General features: G+C 45.2%; 1 protein-coding gene across 1 annotated transcript in view; it reads right to left on the bottom strand.

Annotated features, from left to right (window-relative positions):
- Positions 1-19,581, bottom strand: part of ME3 (malic enzyme 3) — a 164,762-nt gene that overhangs the window by 55,984 nt on the left and 89,197 nt on the right. Inside the window, exon 4 of the mRNA XM_016206821.2 lies at positions 157-232. Within this exon, the coding sequence (XP_016062307.2) occupies positions 157-232 (76 nt within the window). The remainder of the gene's footprint in view (positions 1-156; positions 233-19,581) is intronic.

Raw genomic sequence — 19,581 nt, 5'->3', positions numbered from 1 at the left:
CTTGGCTGTGCCAGGTCTGTGGCCTGGAGCTGGGAAAGGGTGCAGTGTCTTGCCTTCCACGTTGCTATGGCTCATTTTGTACTTGGGAATGACTCTGGTCCAGGCTGAAAGGATTCACTCAACAACAGAGCAACAGCAAAGAAAACAGGATCATACCTTAATATTGTCTTCTGGCCAAGAGTTCAGCATTGTTGCAAGGTGGCCCTTGTCATGGATGGTGATAAACAGCCCACTAGGAGAAACAAAACACGGACACACAGAGAAACCAGGCAGTCAGACTAGGACCAGAGCAAAGACTGCAAGTACTGTGTATCACTGTGTCGCTTAATTTTGCCCATAGGTCTGGGCAAGAGGGATCCCTGTCCAAAGTCCCAATTATTTAGAGGGCCCTGCTCTGGCCTTCTCCCAATTTCTCCTCTCCGCAGGGCAAGGAGTCCTTGAGGCTGAGGGATGTGCCCACAGGAGCCCGTGCTCACCTGAGCTGGCACCCTCCCTTCCTCCCTCTGGACCAGGCACACAGGATCCCAAAGTTCTCTGGCTGAATGCTTTCAGCTGTGAGCCCATTATCTGCACCACTAGAGTCTGCAAATTCTAAATTTAAACTTGGTCTTCCAGACCATCATGAAGGTATATTTGTAAAGGCAGGAGGCTGGGACATATTTTACTTAACAGTTTATTAGCTTGATTTAGGACTTTCAATGTTTAGACCATGTATGTGGACCCGAGTCTCCTGCCCTGGGATTAGGCGTGAGAGAATCCGAGTACCTGGGCTGGGGAGTGGGGAGTGGTGCAGAGGCTGGCAAGTAGTTTGTGCCTTCTTGAAGGCACTTCAGACTTAACATGTCCAAAACCAAATTCATGATCTAATCTTCTACCATTATGACTCAAAGACAAGACAAAACAAAGACCCGAGACAAACCTGATTCTATTCCCTTTCTCAGTGAATATTCCCCCACTCCCATACATCTAGTTTAACAATCCCGAACCCCTGGAGCCATCCTTGACACCTTCCTTTTTCCCCCTTCATACAACCCATCGCTGAGTCCTGCAGTTCTACTTCCTAAATAACTCCTGGTTCATACTCTTCTTTCATCCACAACACCACCGCCCGGTCCAAGCTCCTGATGTCCCTTCCTTAAAGTGCCACAATAACTTAGTGCCACAATAACTTTGCGCCATCTCGTGTCTCTTCCCCATCTATTTTCTATACAGTGGAAAGAGTGATGTTCTTGAGATCAGTCTTACTGTGTTATCCCTCGTGCTAATATCCTGTCTTTTCATGGCCCTTGGAATAAGTACCCTGCCCTTTACCCAAAAGGGCCTGGCCTGTCAGCCTCGTCTCTCCATCCTTACTTCAGTCTCGGGTCATGGGCTGTACTGGCTTCTTTTCGTTCTCCCAGGAGCCAGGATTTCTCACCCCGGGGCCAGGTCACCTACGTTCCCTCCGCCTGGCACACCCGCCTTCCCCAGTCTTTGTTCGGTTAATTCCTGCTCAGTGTCCTGATGACTTAAAGCTAAAGCTCCTTGTTATGGATTCTCAAAGCACCCAGCCCCACATGTGCAAACTTACTACATTTCTTTGTGTGGCCATTTCGTCAGCCCCTCCCCATTGTACTGTAAGCTTCATCGGGGCACGATCTGCATTTACTTTATTGCTGCTGTTGTTCGCCACTGAATGCCCAGGCTTAGTCCATAATAGACGCTCAATACCTAATATCTGAATAAGTGAACTATGGTAATAATGGTTGAGGGATGAGGGCAGAGAGCACTGAATGAAATTGGAGCGAAGGCGAAGGCACTTTGGTGCGTGCTGTGCGGTGTCAGGCTGGAGGGATCACTGTGCCGGGCTGGGTGGTGCCGGGCTGGGCTGTGGCCTGTGGCTTAGGATGGGACAGTGAAGGCAGGTGGACAGGCCAGGGAAGAGGAAAACCTCAGAGCCTTAGAATTGGGGGCTGCGGGGCTCTCTACATCACATTGATGGGGGTAATGGTGTCTGAATTAACTTGCTCATGCTTTCGAGCAAGTTCCAGGCATTTGCTATGCCATTTGGGAATGACCATGGGGCACTCAGTTGTATCAGTCAAGACAAAAACTGAGCATTGGATTGGTTTCTTGGAACTTGTTTCTAAGGATAATCTCTAGGAGATTTGATTTTGGAAAATTGCACTGTTGATAATAATGAACTTCAAGGACTGCCTTTTTGAGAAAAGCAGTCACATGTGGGCTTCCTGAAGTTTAAACAGAGGTACTTGCCTTGGTGGCAGTAGAAGGGTAAATGGGCCAAGCTGAGCCTATAAGCCTTTCAAAGAACCACCTTGTCTACCTCCAAACCAGCTGCTGCTCTGAGGCACAGCCTGAGAGCTCTCGTTAGAGGTCTATCTTCTCCAGTTTCTATTTTCCACAGCTGCGGCACTAATATTCATAAACAATTTCCCCCAGGTCATCCAGAGCTAGTCACTGGGACCAACAATGCTAAGAAGGAGGCCAACTCTTTTGAACTGGAAGAACCAGTGCCAGCCCCTGGCTCACTGATGACTCACCGGGTGACCTTGGGGAAGTCATTTACCAGCACTAATTAATCAAAATGAAAATTCCCAGCCTCCTGAAGCTCTTAACACTGCCCTGTTCTGGAAATTCCCCTCATCTAAACAACTCCAGTTCTCAACATTCCCCTTATCAGACAGAGGTTTAGTAGTACTTATCAAAAAGCTCACAGGTTAAAGGGTAAGATCCAGGCACTACATAGACCTTAGCAAAGCTCCGATGTCATTAATTCTAAACACAGGGAAAGTGTGATTACAGAAATTACCTGGTGCATTAAAATAGGCCCTCTTTGTCAGAGATAAGGAGAGGGAGGAGGGATGCCTAAGATAAATAGTTTTACATTTAATTTGCACTACTAAATTTCAAAAGACCCCTTTCTCTTTTTGCTTATATAATTTTATGTTTGCAGAGGTTATGCTGCAAAAATAACACCTTTTGAAATGTATTCAAAAGTTTAATCACTTCTCAAAGTGGCTTTTCCTTCTATTATCTAAACTGTAGCTACAAATGATCCTAAAAGGATTGCCCTGGGTAGGGATTTTGAGATATCAAAGACCTCATTTTATAAACTAGAACACTGAAGTTCAGAGAGGTGAAGTGATCTGTCTGAGGTCGCACAGCTCATAAGCAGCAGAACCTGCCTGACCCAGGGTCCTGAGTCCAGTGTTCTCTGCACTGACCCAGACTGACTGCTCTCTCTGGGGATCTAGCTCCTCACAAAGCGCCAGAGGTGCGGAGTGAAATGTACCAAACATGCATCTTTGATGCATGTTGGTGAGGAAATAAAATGTGCAGAGCGAGGGATTATGATGATAAACACACGGATTACAGGTTCCAGCAGGATCCTCTTGCCCAGCCACCCATTTCCTGGCAGAACTGCATCTAGACCAGCTCTGAAAGATGATACTATGAGGAAAGAAAACCTCAATACCCTGAGCATTCTGTTTTCAGGTTTAGTCACTTTGCATTCAGGGGACACTGTTTTCTGCAGCAGGACCTGGGGATGGGGTGGCTCTTATCTCTGCTTCAGTGAGGTTCTGGTCAAGTGAGAAATGCTGACACTCTTCTGCACTTCTTCTTAGTGGCTTCAGGAAGAACTCTAGGTGCCCAGAGAGGTGCTCCTGCCACCTGTTGTGTCACCCTGAGACCTCCGACACATGGGAATTCCTGAGACTGGAATGGGATTGCCAAGCAACTTCTAACAGTACAGGGCACTGAAAGTGATGAGGCCGCAAGAAACTCAAGTGAAGCTTTAGAGACAAGGCAGATGGAAGGTAGCACAGACTAGGGGTTAAATGTCTGTGTTTTGCAACCGCAGACCTGGGCTCAGAGCCTGCCTCTGTGTCTCACTAGCTGTGTGGCTGTGGACAAGTTATCCCCCTTCTCCAAGCTTCAGTTCTTCATTTGTAAGATGGAGAAGATGACACCAGTTGCCTCACACCTTTGCTATAAGGATTAACTAAGACAAGCATATTTAAGGAGTTTATCACGGTGTCTGTTGGCAGCTTTTAGTGTTGCTGAGTTGGTGGTTAAGCGTGCAGGCTTCAGAGTCCTACCACCAGGGTTCAAATGCTGGCAAAATGCCCAGTAAGGTACCTGATTCATATTAAGTGCTCAGTAAATGTTAGTAGCTAATTATTAATTCCTATTTTAACTAGAATCATGCCAAGTCTATGTGCATGTTTGTCAGGAGCCTTCGTTGACAGTTATACGTGCTTTTTTGTGAAACAGGAAGGCAGTCATAAAGTTTGGTGGAAAATCTTTCATTATGTGTGTCACTGAGTGGGGGCAAAATGAAACGGTCTTTGGGGATGCAGAGTTGGGATGAAAAGTTTTCCATGTTCCCTCCAAGCGCTAATATTCAATGCGTAAGATCAAGGGCAACCTGAGAGGGAAAGGAAATCACAAAAGGGCAATATTCATTCATTAACTAAATTAATTTTTAATTCATTCGTTCTTTCACTCACTCACCCATTCATTCACCTACCCATCCATTGATCCATCAATCCACCCAAGCACCCACTCACCCAATAGGCTGTTTGGAGCATCTCTGTTTCGGGGACCCTTTGTGTACATTATCTCACTATCAGGTGGGAGTCATCATTGTTCTATAGATGAGATTAAGTGGTGTAGATGTGGAGGTAGAGGTGAGATTCAGACAGTGGTCTCTTGGATTCCGGAAATGTGGCTCCTTTAGGTATGTGATTTGGGGCAAGACACTTTACCTCTCTGTGCCTCAGTTGTCTTGTCAGTAAAATGGGAGCGATGGCTCCTTCTCCATTATGGAACAACTGTGACGATCAAACAATGCAGGTTCATGAAAACTCTGCACACTGTACAGCTCTGTAGATGTGGGAATCTTAATATTCGTGTGATCTGGCCTAAAGTGGTACATCTGAGAGAAGGTGTTAGAACGAGGCTCTCCGAGAAGCTGCCCCTCTGCCTGGTTTCCTGGTGGCCCTTTATGGATGCACAGGGTAGTATTTTAGGTGTCAAGGAGCTTCCCGTATTCCACAGCTGGGTCTGTTTCAATCTTCTCTCCTTGAAAAGGTGCCAACCCCCCAGCATGAATGATGCCCTGTGAGGCAAAGCCTTGGACAGCTGGTGTGATGTTATTCTGCTCAGGGGCTCAGGGAGGCAGGAAGGTGGGAAGCTCCAGGAAGCCCTGGGCCTGGCTCCACTGAGATGCAGAAACACTTCCAGCTTTGGAGTGAATTACAGGCTGCCCTTGGGGATCCCAAAGAGCTAAGCATCCTGCAGTGAAAGAATGTAACCAGGGCATCTGCCAAGGCTAATGACTCCTCTGAGTAATTAGAACAGAGTGTCTTTCACTGCTCCTGACGCTGAGAAGATGGGCATCTGGGATAGGGGCATTCGTGGGAGTCTCTCACTCTTAAAAGCCATTAATTGGAACAGGAAAAAAGCAAAAATAATTTTAGCTACTAATTACTCCCCTAAGTTTTTCCTGTTTATGTCAGGGAAACAATTTTAGAACTTGATGGAAGAAAAATATATGGCAAATATGGCAAGCTGTTCACCTATGGAATCCAGGGCTTGAATGAATACATGCCCTGCTTTAAATAGCATACGGCATATTCCTGAAAGTTGGGAGTAAATAAAATCTCTGTACCTAAAACTATATTGCATGTATACCTGCGAGGTTGCTGTTTAAAGGGAACCTACAGAGAATGTCCCCTGATTTATGGCTTTCACAAGTTTGGACTTTCCTACTTGAGTTTCTGGAAACAGAACACAAGGTCTTTCTGAGCCGATGCACAGTCATCAGGGCCCACGGAGCACAGCAGAGAGGAGTGCCCAGAGCTGTGGGGGCCCCTCCTGCATGGAGCTTTGGGGTGAGTTCACAGAGGGAGCAGGAACAGGTTCATGTTTCACAGAAACAGCACTGAGCACCTACTCCATTCTTTCACGTACTTAACTCGCTTGGCCAGACGTCATGTTTTTTATGGGCTGTTCAGAAGTGTTTAAGGGCCAGTGTGTGATTCACCGTCTTCCCTTTTTCCTCTGCTACAGTAACCTGTACAGTTCCAGGCGAGACGACTTCATTAGCCTGGGGCCAGAGTGAGGAGGACACAGAGCATAGCCCCGGCTGACCCGCCCGGACATGCTGAGGAAACCCGGAATAACTTGTGTTTTAAGCATTGAGATCTTAGGGTTGCTTTTTCCTCAGCATAACCTAGCTACTCTGTCCAACAAAATATTTCTGAGATGCCCAATATGTAAAAAAACAACACTGAAGCTCTAGTTAAAGCAGAGGGGAGGGTGCTGGCCAGTGTGGCTCAGCTGGTTGAGAGTCGTCCCATGCACAGAAGTTGCTGGTTGGATTCCCAGTCAGGGCACAAGCCCGGGTTGCGGGCTCGATCCCCAGTCGGGGGCATGTGTGAAGCAGCCGATCGATGGCTCTCTCTCATGGATCTTTCTCTCTCTCCCCCCCTCTCCTTTCCTCTCTCTCTAAAAAAAAAAAAAAAAAATCAATAAAAACATATCTGAAAAAAAGAAGCAGAGGGTCAGGAAGGCCCTTCTTTGAGGGTCTTCTCACCACTTTTTGTCTGGGTCATTGCTCCTACAACAGATCTCAGGCAATGATAGCAGAGGAAAAGAACCCCTGAGTGGAAACGGAGTTATGACGCTGCAAGTTAGTAACTGGTACTTAGGAAACTATGTCTTTAATCCGTATCTCCTCCCACTAGACCCTATGTCTATGAGGGCAGGACAACACCTGTCTTATTCACTACGGTAACCCCAGGGCCTAGCATAATGCCCAGCACACAGGCACTCCCTGTGTGTTGGGTACGCGGAGGGGTTCAGAGCATGGGTGCTGGAATGAGAGAGACCTGGGCCTTTCTTTCCTGTTATAAACTGGGCATAGACTAATACCTACCTCAAGGGGCTTCTGTGAGGATTAAGGAAATAATGTGTATCAGGTACATGGAGTAGTGCTTGGCATGTGGCAAATGCTCCCTAAGTCATAGCTGATGTTGGTTACCTATGCTAGGAAGTGATAATGTAGCCAAATATTTTCTGGGTGGGAGAAAAATTCCAAGCCAAATGTTATGTGTTGAATTGTGTCCCCCAAAAGATGTATTAAAAAAATCTAATGCCAGGTGCCTGTGACTATTTGGAAATAGAGTCTTTGCAGATGTAATTGAGTTAAGATGAGGTAATTGAGAAGGACACTAATCCAATATGATTGGTGTCCTTATAAGAAGGGGTGAAGACAGAAACACCCAGGGAGAAGGCTGCCATGTGATGATGTAGGCAGAGGTTGGGGGGATGCATCTACAAGCCAAGAAGTGCCAAGGAGTGCCAAGGAGTGTCAAGGACTGCTGGCAAACAGACGCTAGAAGAGTCAAGGAAGGATTCTCTGCTACAGATTTCAACTCGAAGCACTACCCCACCTACACCTTGATTTCAGACTTCTAGCTTCCAGAACTGAGACAATAAATTTGTTGTTTTATGCCACCCAGTTTACGGTATTTTGTTTCAGCAGCCCTAGGAAGCTAATACACCAACTACCCAATTATTGTGCAGTAACCATGAGCAATGGTGATCACAATTCCTTCTCTGTCCATTTCTAAAATCTCAGTCTGTTGGAATTTCATAAGGGCAAGTGCAGGTGAAGTTGCCTCCGTCCAACAAAGGCCTGTAAATTGCATCACTATCTCCAGTTTCCATCAGAAGCCAGAAAAATCTTGAATTTTAGAATTCAGTTACACAGGAGAGAAAGAAAAACAGAGATAATGTTCACTCAGGAGAATGTTATTTATTGAGAAAAAGACTCTTAACCCTTATCTTGGCCTGCAGAGGAGTGACCCTTAGAAGTTTCCTAAAATAGAACTGCGAAAGAACAACAAACCCTCACTCAAATAGACAACATTCATTTAGGCTTCTTGGCACCAAGTCCATTCTAAAAGGATGACTTAATTAAAACAGGGTCAGTGACATCAGGCAAGCCACCGAGGCTGGCCTCAGAAGGAGAGACGTGCACTTTCAACTCCGAAACAAAGGCTCACTGTTGCCTCAAAACCACCATTCCACACATTTTTTGGCAGAAGGGGGACCTGTCTTCTGAAAACCTGCAAGAGGCTATTTTTTAAAGCCAGCAGCAGTCTCCAACTCAACGGCACAGCAGGAGAAAGTAGGTGTGAGAAGTCCCAGGGCCTCGTAGACCAGCACCTGGTGACGCAGAGCCAAAGGCAAAGAGAGGCAACTGTCCAGGCCTTGGAGCAACTGAAAAATCACCTTGTCCCTGCTTTTGTGAAAAGTCCTCAGGGGATGTGACTAAAGTGGGGGATGTGTTAGTGGCAGGTCGCTCACCATCCTTCTTTGGTGTTGTTTTCTGTCTTGAGGAACCCTTTGATTATTTTAACCACTGAACAACCACAGCTAATTTCCTGGACCTCAGACAGCCAGGACATCCTGTTTCCATTCTGTCTCCCTCTGAGGTGGGATGTTACAAAGAGTGGGCACGTGCCCCTCCCTGCTCCATGGAGGCCCCTTTCCTCCTGACCCTCCCAGATAACCAGGGATGGGGAGTTTTCCTGTCTTTGGAAGGAGGCATAAAGGTGTGGACAGTGACGTCTGTCCACGTGACTGTCAGTGGACCTCAGAATGGGCTGGGCTTCCTGGGTTTCTTATGTTTGAGGTGAACAGCTGCCATGTCCCCTGCATTGGCTTCATGTACCCTGCTTTGTGCCAAGCCCTGTGCTGGGTACATGGGAAATAGAATAACAAAACTTGACCTCTGATCTAGTAATATTTTCTGATCTAGGCAGACCAGGAGATAATACAGCATAATTGGGCTTAACAGAGACATTATCAGAGGACAGGGAGAACCATAGAACAAGTAGGCCCAGGATGGATAAATGGCAGAGCAGGAGAATACCACACTGGGTCTGAAACCCCTTGAATAGGGCTTTTTCGCCTTCCCCTCCCACTCTCCCTCCTTCTTGCTGTTGTGGGACGATTCTCAAGTAGACTTGAAGCATAGAAGGGTGGGAACCACATCCTCTACTTCCATTGATTTCCATGGGTTCCCTAATACAGCCCTACAAACCTCACATCCACTTCAGAAGGAGATTTCTGAATAGATGGTCTATTCCTTTCTCTCCTCCCCTGAATGTAGGAATGAAGCAGTTAGGACAAAGGCAGTAAAAGTTTTACCATACTACCTAGCTGTGTGATTTGAGAAAGTTATGAGACCGCTCTGAGCCTGTTTTTCCATCAAAAAAATATAGACGGGTAGATCAGGTAACCTTTAAAAATCTATGATTCCATGACATAATCTAGCAAGAGCCACAGGTCTCTGTGCAATAGCTGCAAGAGCATGAATCTGGAGCAAGACAGGCCTGGGTTCAAATCCCAGGTCTAACTATGCAACCGTGGCAAATTATTTAATCTCACTGAGTCTCCATTGCTTAATACTAAAATGGAGCTCTATTTAATAATTAATTTAATGTTTAAATCCATCTCACTAAGTTGGTTTAGCATTAAATAAAATAATACAATGTCAGTCATGAAGAGGCCTCTAATAAATCATTGGGTGTCTACTTGGAAAGTCGAGCTTATCTTTTTGGTGCCACCATTTGGAATCCTTTCCATGTGTGGTCAATAATGTTAATCCTACTAATGACACAAAGCATCTGTGAAGTGGCTCAGGTCACCCATAGTCTTTTGCTCTCTATGACTTTTGGAACAGTCTACAACCACTTTGTGCCAAACTCTGCAGAGCTGGTATTGAACCCAGACAAAGGATGGAGGTGTGAGGCCACAAACCTCAGGCCTGGTCTTGGCTCCTTGAGGGCCTGGTCTTTGGCCTCAGGTTAAGTCATGTCATTGTTATCTCAGTTGCCATATATAAAACATAGGAAAAAAAAAAAGAAGAAAAAGAAAGAGAAAGAGAGAGAAAGAAGCTAACATTTATTTAGCTCCTGCTGGAGTTTGAATGCTCCTACACCTTGCTCCCAACTCATATGGTGAAATCCCAATATGCTGGCATTTGGAGGTAGGGCCTTTGGGAGGTGATTTGGTCATGAGGGTGGAGCCCTCATGAATGGAATTAGTGCCCTTATATAAGAGGCCTTAGAGAGGTCCCTAGCCCCTTCTGTCATGTGAAGATGCAACAAGAAGTCTTCCATCCAGAAGAGAGCTCTCATCTAACCACACCAGTGCCCTGACCTTGTACCTCCAGCCTCCAGAACCGTGAGAAAATTTTTGTTGTTTATAAGCCGTCGAGTAGGTGGTATTTTGTCACAGCAGCCCAAATGGACTAAGACATCTTCCACTGGGAAAATTTGCAAATGCTACACCATTTACTCATTACCATGTGTCAGGAGGCAGGTATCACCCTCATCTATACCTGAGAGTACAAAGTCTTGATGAGATGAAACAATATCAGTGAGACAGGAAGTAACCAAAGTAGTTTAGGCAGCAGGTTAGAAACCATGGTGTCCTCCTGTCCCTTTGTGGGAGTTTCAGGAGATATTTGTAAAACACGAATGTCTTTAGAAGACAGGCTTCTATTAACATAGAGGAAAATTGGAATAAGGTTTCCAATGGGCTTTAGTATTTTTTCCTTTCTGGAATTTGCAAGTCTCATATATTGCTCTAGTGTCTTTGATTATGAGATGCTTTTTGGCAGGAGACAATTGTTCGAGCCAAATTCCAAGGGTTGGGGGAATTTCTCCATCTCTTCTCCTTGGATAAGAAGAATTCTGATAAGCTGTACAGACAGCCAAAGAAGAAAGTGCAGTTTTCATTAAAAAGCGTGCCAACGTGGAAAAGCTGACGAAGGGTGCCCTGTATCTCCATCACATCATTAGCCAACTGGACAATTTATAATCACAAGAAAAAAAAAAAAAAGACCCCAGAGATGGAAATTTCAGCTGAAACTGACACCCCTGTCCAAACAGCAAATCGCTCCAGAATCTGAAAATTCTGATTCTGCGGCTCCCAGATGCTTCTAATTAGAACAGGGGTTCAGCTGTGGTTTCAGCTGTTACTTGAAAATATTAAAACGTGCCAAGAAAACTCAGAGAAAGAGTTGGTACAAAGGAGTTTCTTTTTCTACTGAAATATTTACTCCAAAAATAATAATCACAGAGGCTTTCGGCCCCCTTTTCCCAAAGAAATCACTTTTAACACTCTTCTCGCTCTTTCATGGCTGTGAACACGGCCCAGACCCACACATGCCTCCACTTTGTAAAATAAACAAACACCTTCCTGCTGTCTAGAGCGCCTCTTGTTAATCTGGGTCTCTGGGCAGTAAGTATTTTGGAACGTGGCTCTGTTCTAACACGAACTTCTGAAACATCCAAAGCAAATAATCATCGAAGCTGATAGTCTGAAGTCGCTACACCCCTGACTCGGAGGCCCTGCCAACGCGTCGCTTGTTTACAGGTACGTGCGAGACAGGGAGAGACAAATATCCGGTTTGTTTTTCCAAAGCAGGTTTGAGAAGCAGTCACACCAATATTTTCCCCCTGAGTCATAAATCTCATAGCCCCAGTTTGAGAAATGGGCTGGGAGCTCAGAACGGGATGAAGAGTCCGGGAAACGATAGGCCCCTAAGCCAGGCCAGGCTGGAATGGTACAAGCTTGAGTCCATTTTATTTCAGCATTTGTGAGACAGTCCGACACGCAGGCATCTGAGTCCTATCTTGAAGCAATTTGTAAGCGGAAGACTCTGCCCGCTTTAATTTATCATATAAACATTTCTGGAGTTTATCACTGCATATTAGTCATGAAAGCTGGAACTCAATAAAGGAGAACAGAAAGCAGCTTTCAAAGACGACAGGAGTTCACTGGGAGAACATATGTACAAACCTTAGGGACTCTGACCACTGGGAGCAGACGTGAGGAACAGCTAAGTGCCTAGAACCAAATGTCTGAAAGGGCCCCTCGTCAGGTGTAATTAAGCAAGGGGGTGTGGGGCACATTTGACTTAATTTGTCATTTTGACTGAGTTCAGGTCTAAACTGTAAATCTCTTTAAAGGGAGAACTCTCTGAAACCTCAAGATCAAGACTGTTCAAGGCCAAGAAAGTATTTGCCTTGAAGTGACTGGGGAAAGATGTGTGATTCTCTAGTCAGAAACAAGTCCCAATGGACCCGTTCTATTCAAAACGCTAGTATTATTGTGAAGATCAAGAGCAGAGGCTCAGAGAGACTTAGACTCAAACCTCCGGTCTTCTGGTTAGTAGCTGAGTGACCTTGGCAAATGACTCCATTTAAACCTCAGTTTCCTCATCTGTAAAATAGGAATAAGAAAACATTTCTAATAAAGTTGTATGTGACAAGAAATAATATATGGAAAGCAGTTAACAAAATGCCTGGCACATTTAATGAGTGCTCAATACAGGGAAGCTATTTTTACTATTATTCCACAGAGACAATCCTAGAGAATCCTTCACATCCCAGACTTGCCATTAGTAGACTGTAATGATCAAGGCTAAAAAAATGTTGACGTGATCGGAATGATGTAGGGATGAGCTGCAGTGTTTGCAATATTGCTGCTTTCTCTCTGTTAGAACACGTTGGGTCTATAAAGCTGAACCCCAAACTATTAGATGACAGAAATATCAAGTAAGGATCTCAATCTTAATCTGTTCGGGAGACTGAGATAATATGGGTGTTACTATGAAAATTTTTTACTGTTATGCTGAGAAATACAGCAGGTCCAGTCTTTCTTTCCTATGAGCTTATGCACATACACGAAAGCACTCGTTCATGGGTTATTTCAACAATTAGCCACTAGACCCCTCTATGTAATGGGCTCTTATCTAGGCACTTAGGGTGTTTATTTCAGTAAACAAACAAAAACCCCTGCCCTTATGGAGCTTATATTCATTCATTCATTCATTCATTCATTCATTCTGGTATATGGAAAATGCCATACTAGTAGTTAAAGAAAGGACAAAGACACAAAGACATGTAAGACACACTGTCCAAGAGAGTAGACTGTAAGTAACTACAGGATTATTATGCAGTAAATTCTATCAGAGTATTAGCAGAGGCCATTGTGGCCAGACATAGAAGAGGGACCAAAATATTCTGCAAGCAAGGGAGACAGGATGGAGACTGAGGAGGTGGCAAGAGACAAAGTCCTTTGGGTTGGATCTGAAAGGGGAAGTGGGAGTTGGTCATGTGGGTAAGTGGAGAAAGGCCAGCAGGCAAAGGAACAACTGCTGGTTTCTGTCAAGTAGTGAAACATTTGGTAGAATGTGAGATTAAAAGAAAGTACAATGTATGAACTAAAGTAACATGTTTTGGAAACTCAACTGTTATCAATCACTCAATAATTAAACTCTTTTTTATTTTGTTTTGTGTTTTTTTAAAAACTAGGACTCAGTAGAAGTTGGCCTTTATTTTCCCAAAGTTTTTCCATTAAGCGAGAATAGTTGAGTCAGTTCCAGCTTGAGTTTGATTCTGAGGCTTTGTGCTCAGTAGAGTAGAGTTTATGAAAATACTGTATCGTCCATGAGCGACCAGGGTAGTTTATAAGCTTCCTGCAGAAAAATAAGTTGTGGGTAGTTTTAAAATGAAGAATCTTGGGCTCCACTCCTGACCCAATGAGTCGGAATCTTGGGAAAGGGAACTGGAGTCTGTGCATTTTAATAAGTGGACTCCTAGGAAAGTTTAAAACCACTGGCCTAGGTAGAGGTTTACTCTCAAACACTCTCAAACCTCCCAATTGGATAATCAAAATCATTTAATTACCTATTTATCTTAATTATTCTAGCCAATGCCTGACCTGATTTCATTCTACTATTATTTGAATTTAAATTTCCTGCACCGTCTTTGTCTAGAAAGATAATTTCTCTGCTCCTTGATACTGGTTATGTCCACTCACAGCCCCACACAATTCAAGGGGGTTCATTCTAGCTTCATTTACTCTTCCAATCAGTAAAGAAGTTACCATGAAAACTTCACATCTATGTCCCTCCACTCGGCTGTGCAGGAGAAGCCCCGAGCAGCTCGCCCAGGGTCCATCCTGCACCAGCAGGCACAGGCGACCTACTGAACCTCATCTGTGAGAGGATTCAACATTGTCCTTAATCCTCTGGAAGCAAGGATTCTGGAAACGGCAGGTCATGATCTCACTCCACTCCTGCTGCTGAGTCTTCCCAATTGTCAGGCCTGGAATCGGGGATAGAGTCATTTCGCAAATAATGGATGAAGTCTGTTCTTTAATTGTCTCAGTAATATAGACGCTCTTTGCAATTACTTTTATCTCTCCCGCCTAGCTATTAAATTCAGTTACATTCCAGAGACACTTTCTACACCTGTTATGTCCCAGGTCCTATCAAATCTTCCTGCAGAAGGTTCTTAAAGGAATTAAACCACTTTTTACATTACCATTTGAAAAATGTTAAGACAATGCATTTTAAACAAATTTATAGAGTTAAAGCTCTTTGTCTTTAAGTAGCCATTAATGATAGAAGCTCACTCCTCTAAGATTCTATTAGAAGTCATCAGGAAAATAAGACTCCCAGTTTCTCCTATCCGTTGACCCCATTCTTCTATCTACTGATCCTTCCATCCATCGTCCTTCCATCTCACAAGAACCATACGCCAGGCTCTGTGCTGGGTGCTGGGTATCCAATAGTGAGCTAAACAAATATGTTTCCTGCCCATCAGAGGTCCACAGGCCAGGTGGAAAGAGTCCCGGAGGGCAAATAGAAAGTTCCAAACTCTAGGTCCAGTTCTATTTATTCTATTTGTACAGCCTCAGGGAGTCACTTAACCTCTCCAATCCTCCATTCCCTCATGTGAAAGGGGCTACCCTGTCTGTTACAAAGAGGGGTTGGTAGGTTTGCATTTGAATTCACTCTAAAACTTCAAAGTGCAAAAATAAATATAAGTAATAATTATGAATTGAGTTTGATTAAAATGGCAGGGGAACAACTCAGGTCTCCTGCTCTTGACTCCTTTCCACAGTGCAGGCAGATAGTTGCTCCCCTGCCATTTTAATATCCAGACACAAATCAAGGGCGTATCATGGGAGCAGGAGCCATGAAGTGCTTGGCATGTCCTTGCTACGTGCCTGAAAGGCTCTGCCTGTGCAGGTGTGAAGGACCTGCCAAGCTGCAAGCCCTGGCTCTCTTCCTGGGACTCAAACCAGGCACCTAGGCATGGGACTGCAATTCACAGCCCCACCTTGCCCCATCTGCCCACAGGGGACTCCAGCTGAGACCAATGCACAGGGGGACTCTTGCTGATATCTGTTGCTAATTTCATTGTCTAAGGACTGTGTTTGCTTTGCTGGTGCAGTTTTGGAGGGCATATTTGTGGACACATGACTCAGAAACAATGCTGAGTTTTAGCACTGCAGGACTAGAGGGAGTTCCAATGTGGAAGGAGGAGAGACCTTGGAGGAGGACAGACTCGGGTTTGAACCTGCCACTTGGCAAGTCTCCCATCATCTCTGAACTGCTCCTCTGTGACACAGTGACAACAATACATTCCGGTTTCTCAGGGCTGTTGTGAGACTGAAAGATGCTAACGGTAACATAATATTGGCCACTCAGCGACAGGAAGTGGTTGCAGTTATTATAATCCAGCTCTTTGCTCCATTTCTGGAGTCCAAGCTCAACCTTCCACGACTGTCCTCATACCATGACACAGCTCAAGTCTGACGATTCTCCCTCCCTCGTTCACTTTCACATCCAACTAGTTAGTGTCCATGTGCTGCAGACTCCCCTTTCTCAGCGCCCTGCGTTTGCACCCTCCACCTGCACATTTGGACCCTGTCAGGCTCTCCTCTCCTTGTGCTTCAGGTACTACAGCAGTTCCCAGTGAGCTCTCCTCTTCAGTCCTCTGAGAATTACGCTCCTTGAAAAATGCTTCGACACAGCCCCCCTCTCAAAAGTGAGCCATGATCCCTAACGCAAGCCTCACTGGGTCTCGCATCGGCCTTCCCTTCCCACCGCATTACACACCCTGCATGTGCCTTGGGCTGATGTGGTGGTGAGTCCCCTGTCTGGGATCAGAGAGCAGAGGCTCAGGAAGGACACAACAGGCAGCAGCGAGGTGTGTGCTCTGGAGCCTGGGTTTGAATTGTGGCTCTACCACGTGCTGGATATGTAACCCTTTTCAGGCTACTTTACCCTCAGTGCCCCAGTTTCCTCTTCATGAAAAGGGCCTAGCAGTACTACATACCACAAGAGATGCTGAGGGGCCTAAGGAGTCAAGCACCTGAAGACCTCCTAGCGCACTGGAAACTCTGAATAAATAAATGTTTGCTATTGTTTGTTATGTGACAGAGGTGATTCAGGCATCCCATCTGGAAGGGGAATTGCGTTCAGCTGTAGGTAACAGAAAACTTTGACTCAGCTGGCAGGAAAGAGGAAATTTATTTCACAAAACAAGAAGTCCAGAGGAAGGCGACTCCAGGAATTGTTTATTTAGGGGTTCAACAATGTCACCAAGGATGCAAGCTCTTCACACTACCATCCTTGGCTCATTCCCAGGGCTGTTTTCCTTATGACTGCAGGAAGTTTCAGAGTCCCAGGCAGACATGAAAATCTTGAGGGAAGGAGAAACTTTCTTAGGATAAGAAAAACCTTCCCAGAAGTCCTCGGGCAGATTACCCTCAATCTCTTTGGTCAGAATTGTCACTGGCAAGGGGACACTATAATTGGCTGGGATTAATCAGTACCTACTGCTTGGTGCTGGGAAGGGGTGGCAAGTCTTCCTCAAAGCATATGGCCATTTAGGGAAAGAAAGAAAATGGAAACCAACCAACCAACCAACCAACCTGGGGCTTTGTTAAGAAGGAGAAAGGGCAACCAGCATCATCTTCTACGTCCCCAGTCTTGAGAGTCTGTGATTCCTGGCTTGTTCCAGCCACACGTTTTGTTTATGCAGTTCCTCCTGCTTGGAACCCATTCGATAAATCATGCCAGGGACTGTGCTGGGCCACCTTCCCAGTGTGATTCAAAATCTTTCTCTCAAGATTTTGATCAAGAACCAACAGTTTAGTGGAGAGATTGCTTACCATGATGAATTAGTTTCAACGTAAACTAGACAACGCACACAATGCTTTACTGACTGGCTTATATCACCTTCCAGCTGCTCTTCTCCTCAGTCAGGCTATAAATTCTTCAAGCACAAATAAACGATTCCATTTGGATCTTTCATGTGCTTATGGGGGCCAACCATAAAGATGGTGCTTAATCAATACTTGTTGAACGTAATCAGAAGACAGTCTCTAAGTGCTCTCTCTGGTAGATGCCTGCGGGTACTGTGCTTGGCACCATGGGAGACTCAGGGAAAAACAAAACAGTTAATTTCCCCCCTGAAGCTTGTTATCCAGAGAAGATCTCATATGATAAACCCTGTGAAGCTGGAGAAGTCCGTCTTCCACCATGCACATTACCTTTTTCCGTTTTAGCTTTTCCACTTGCTCCCCTCCAGTTACCTTCTGGGCAATGCTGACACCCCACAGGGGGCCTGCCCGAGCCTTCTTTCCATCTCCAGAACCTTAGACAGGATCTTCTTGACCTCTTCCTCTCATCTCTCATCCATTCAAACAAAAAACCTATCCTTCCTAAGTCCCAATCCCAATAGTCTTGGGAAATGCTGGTTTAAGATTAGTCTCTAAGAAGTCAGTTCATGCGCAAAGTTTACAGTGTTACCCCTCCAGGGCATATGGAGAATTTGAGGGATTCCTGTAGGTGCAATGGACTAACACAAGGTCATGAATGTAATAATGGGATTTAGGGGTTGGCCAGCTGGCGGTGGGGTTCTTTTCTGGCAAGGCGGTCTTCTCTTTTCTTCAAGAAATTCCACAAAAATGATCCTTTACTCTTCCTTTAGTCCAGGACCTTTCAAAACATTTGCACTGTTTGCAGCATCTCTTAAGCCCCTCTTTCTGGACTAAACTTAGTGTGAGCAAACAGAAGCTTTCGTGCATTTTACAGGTTAATGGGAGAACGAGGTTGTTTGAGGGAAGGTCTACTCAACTCCTGCCTGTATGGATGTATTTTCATCTCAGTAAGGAGATTCTCCCACACTGATTCCTTTGATCACCATGGCTGAGATTGCCAGGGACAAAGGAGGGAAAGGACAGAGTTTCAGATAAAAAAGAAACAAAACTCAGTTTGCTTAAATTGCCAGGGAAATCTGCCTTTGGCTAAAGGAAAAGCCAAACCCAGAACATTCTTGTTAATAAAGCTCATCTGCCTCCATCTTGAGCAGGAAAATATAACCTTTGCATCCGTGTGGGGCAGGTCACATGAATTAGGCACAAACTTACTCATTTTTCTTTTGGTACGTAAACCTCAAAACTTCCTCTAAAAAAGAATAAACCAATTCTTTCAGTGAATGGGACCCTTGTGATTCAGGCCCCCCCCCCCCAAAAAAAAAAATCCTTCCCTCCTTCATCTCTCTCTTCCAAAGTGTTTCAGTGATGTAGGATCCAGATACAATTTAACTTACTCCACATAGCATTGTGACATTGGTGTCAAAGAGCTGAACTGCCTCACACTTTGGAAAGGGCTCCTCGTGTCACTTTCCTTAGATCCATTCCAGCATCAATTCCTGAGCCAGGGCACTGAGCCGTCCCTGACAGACCCTGGGCTGCCCAGCTGGAGTGCCTGGGAAGGTGCCCGTGTGTGAGTCAGAGCTCTCAGCAACAGTGACACTTCTGTAGATAAGCCTGCAGCTTATTCTTGGCAGAAAAGGAAAAGTACATGTTTTCATCTACTTCTGAATTTTCCTCCCTTAAATGTCAGAAACCTTAGAGGCAAATTTATAGCGCTAATCTGCTCAAAATCTGCTCTAATCTGCTCAAAAGTTACTTATACTGTAGGGGTTGGAAGGAGCCCCCGAGGTCACATAGTAAAATCCTTTCATCTTATAGATGAGGAAATTGAGGCCCAGAGAGGGGGAGGGATTGACTGAAGGTCACACCAATTAAACTGGGAGCAGAACCCCTATCCCATGACTCTCAGCTCTTCCTACTCATGCACAGTGGGGCCTGGAAGTCTCTACTCCTGCTTCCGTCAGACAGGCTCTATTCATTTTTCAGTGAGCAACTTTTCACCAGCCTTTGATCTAGTAGTTTTCAAAGTGTGGTTGTGCACGAGCAGAATCAGCATCGTGGGGAACTTGCTGGGTACATCAGTCCTCTGGCCCCATCCCAGACTTGCTGAGTCTGTGTTTCAACAAGCCCTCTGGGTGACTTTAATGCACCCAAAGTTTGAGCTGCCCTACTTTACTTTAGCCCCACCCACCCGATCAGCAAGGGGATCAGGGTACTAATCAGACCCATCTAATTTCACAACTGTTTCTCAGTTTGGCTCTTCTGCTTACCTAAGGCAGAAGTTCACTTAAGTCACCTGTGAAGACAGAGCGCTCACTGTGAATCTGTGAACAGGAGCTGGAGTGGGAATGCTCTCATGAACGGAGGCAGCTCTAGGGACCGTCACCGCTCCATCTGTCCGGGGCTCCTCTCTCCACAGATCTGCCCCTTTACTCCCTACTCTCATTTTTGTTCCTTCATCGCTGGTACTTGCCT

The sequence above is a fragment of the Miniopterus natalensis genome, chromosome 11 (assembly GCF_054644295.1).
Source record: "Miniopterus natalensis isolate mMinNat1 chromosome 11, mMinNat1.hap1, whole genome shotgun sequence".
Classification (NCBI taxonomy): domain Eukaryota; kingdom Metazoa; phylum Chordata; class Mammalia; order Chiroptera; family Miniopteridae; genus Miniopterus; species Miniopterus natalensis.
This window is presented reverse-complemented; position numbering and strand designations above follow the sequence as displayed.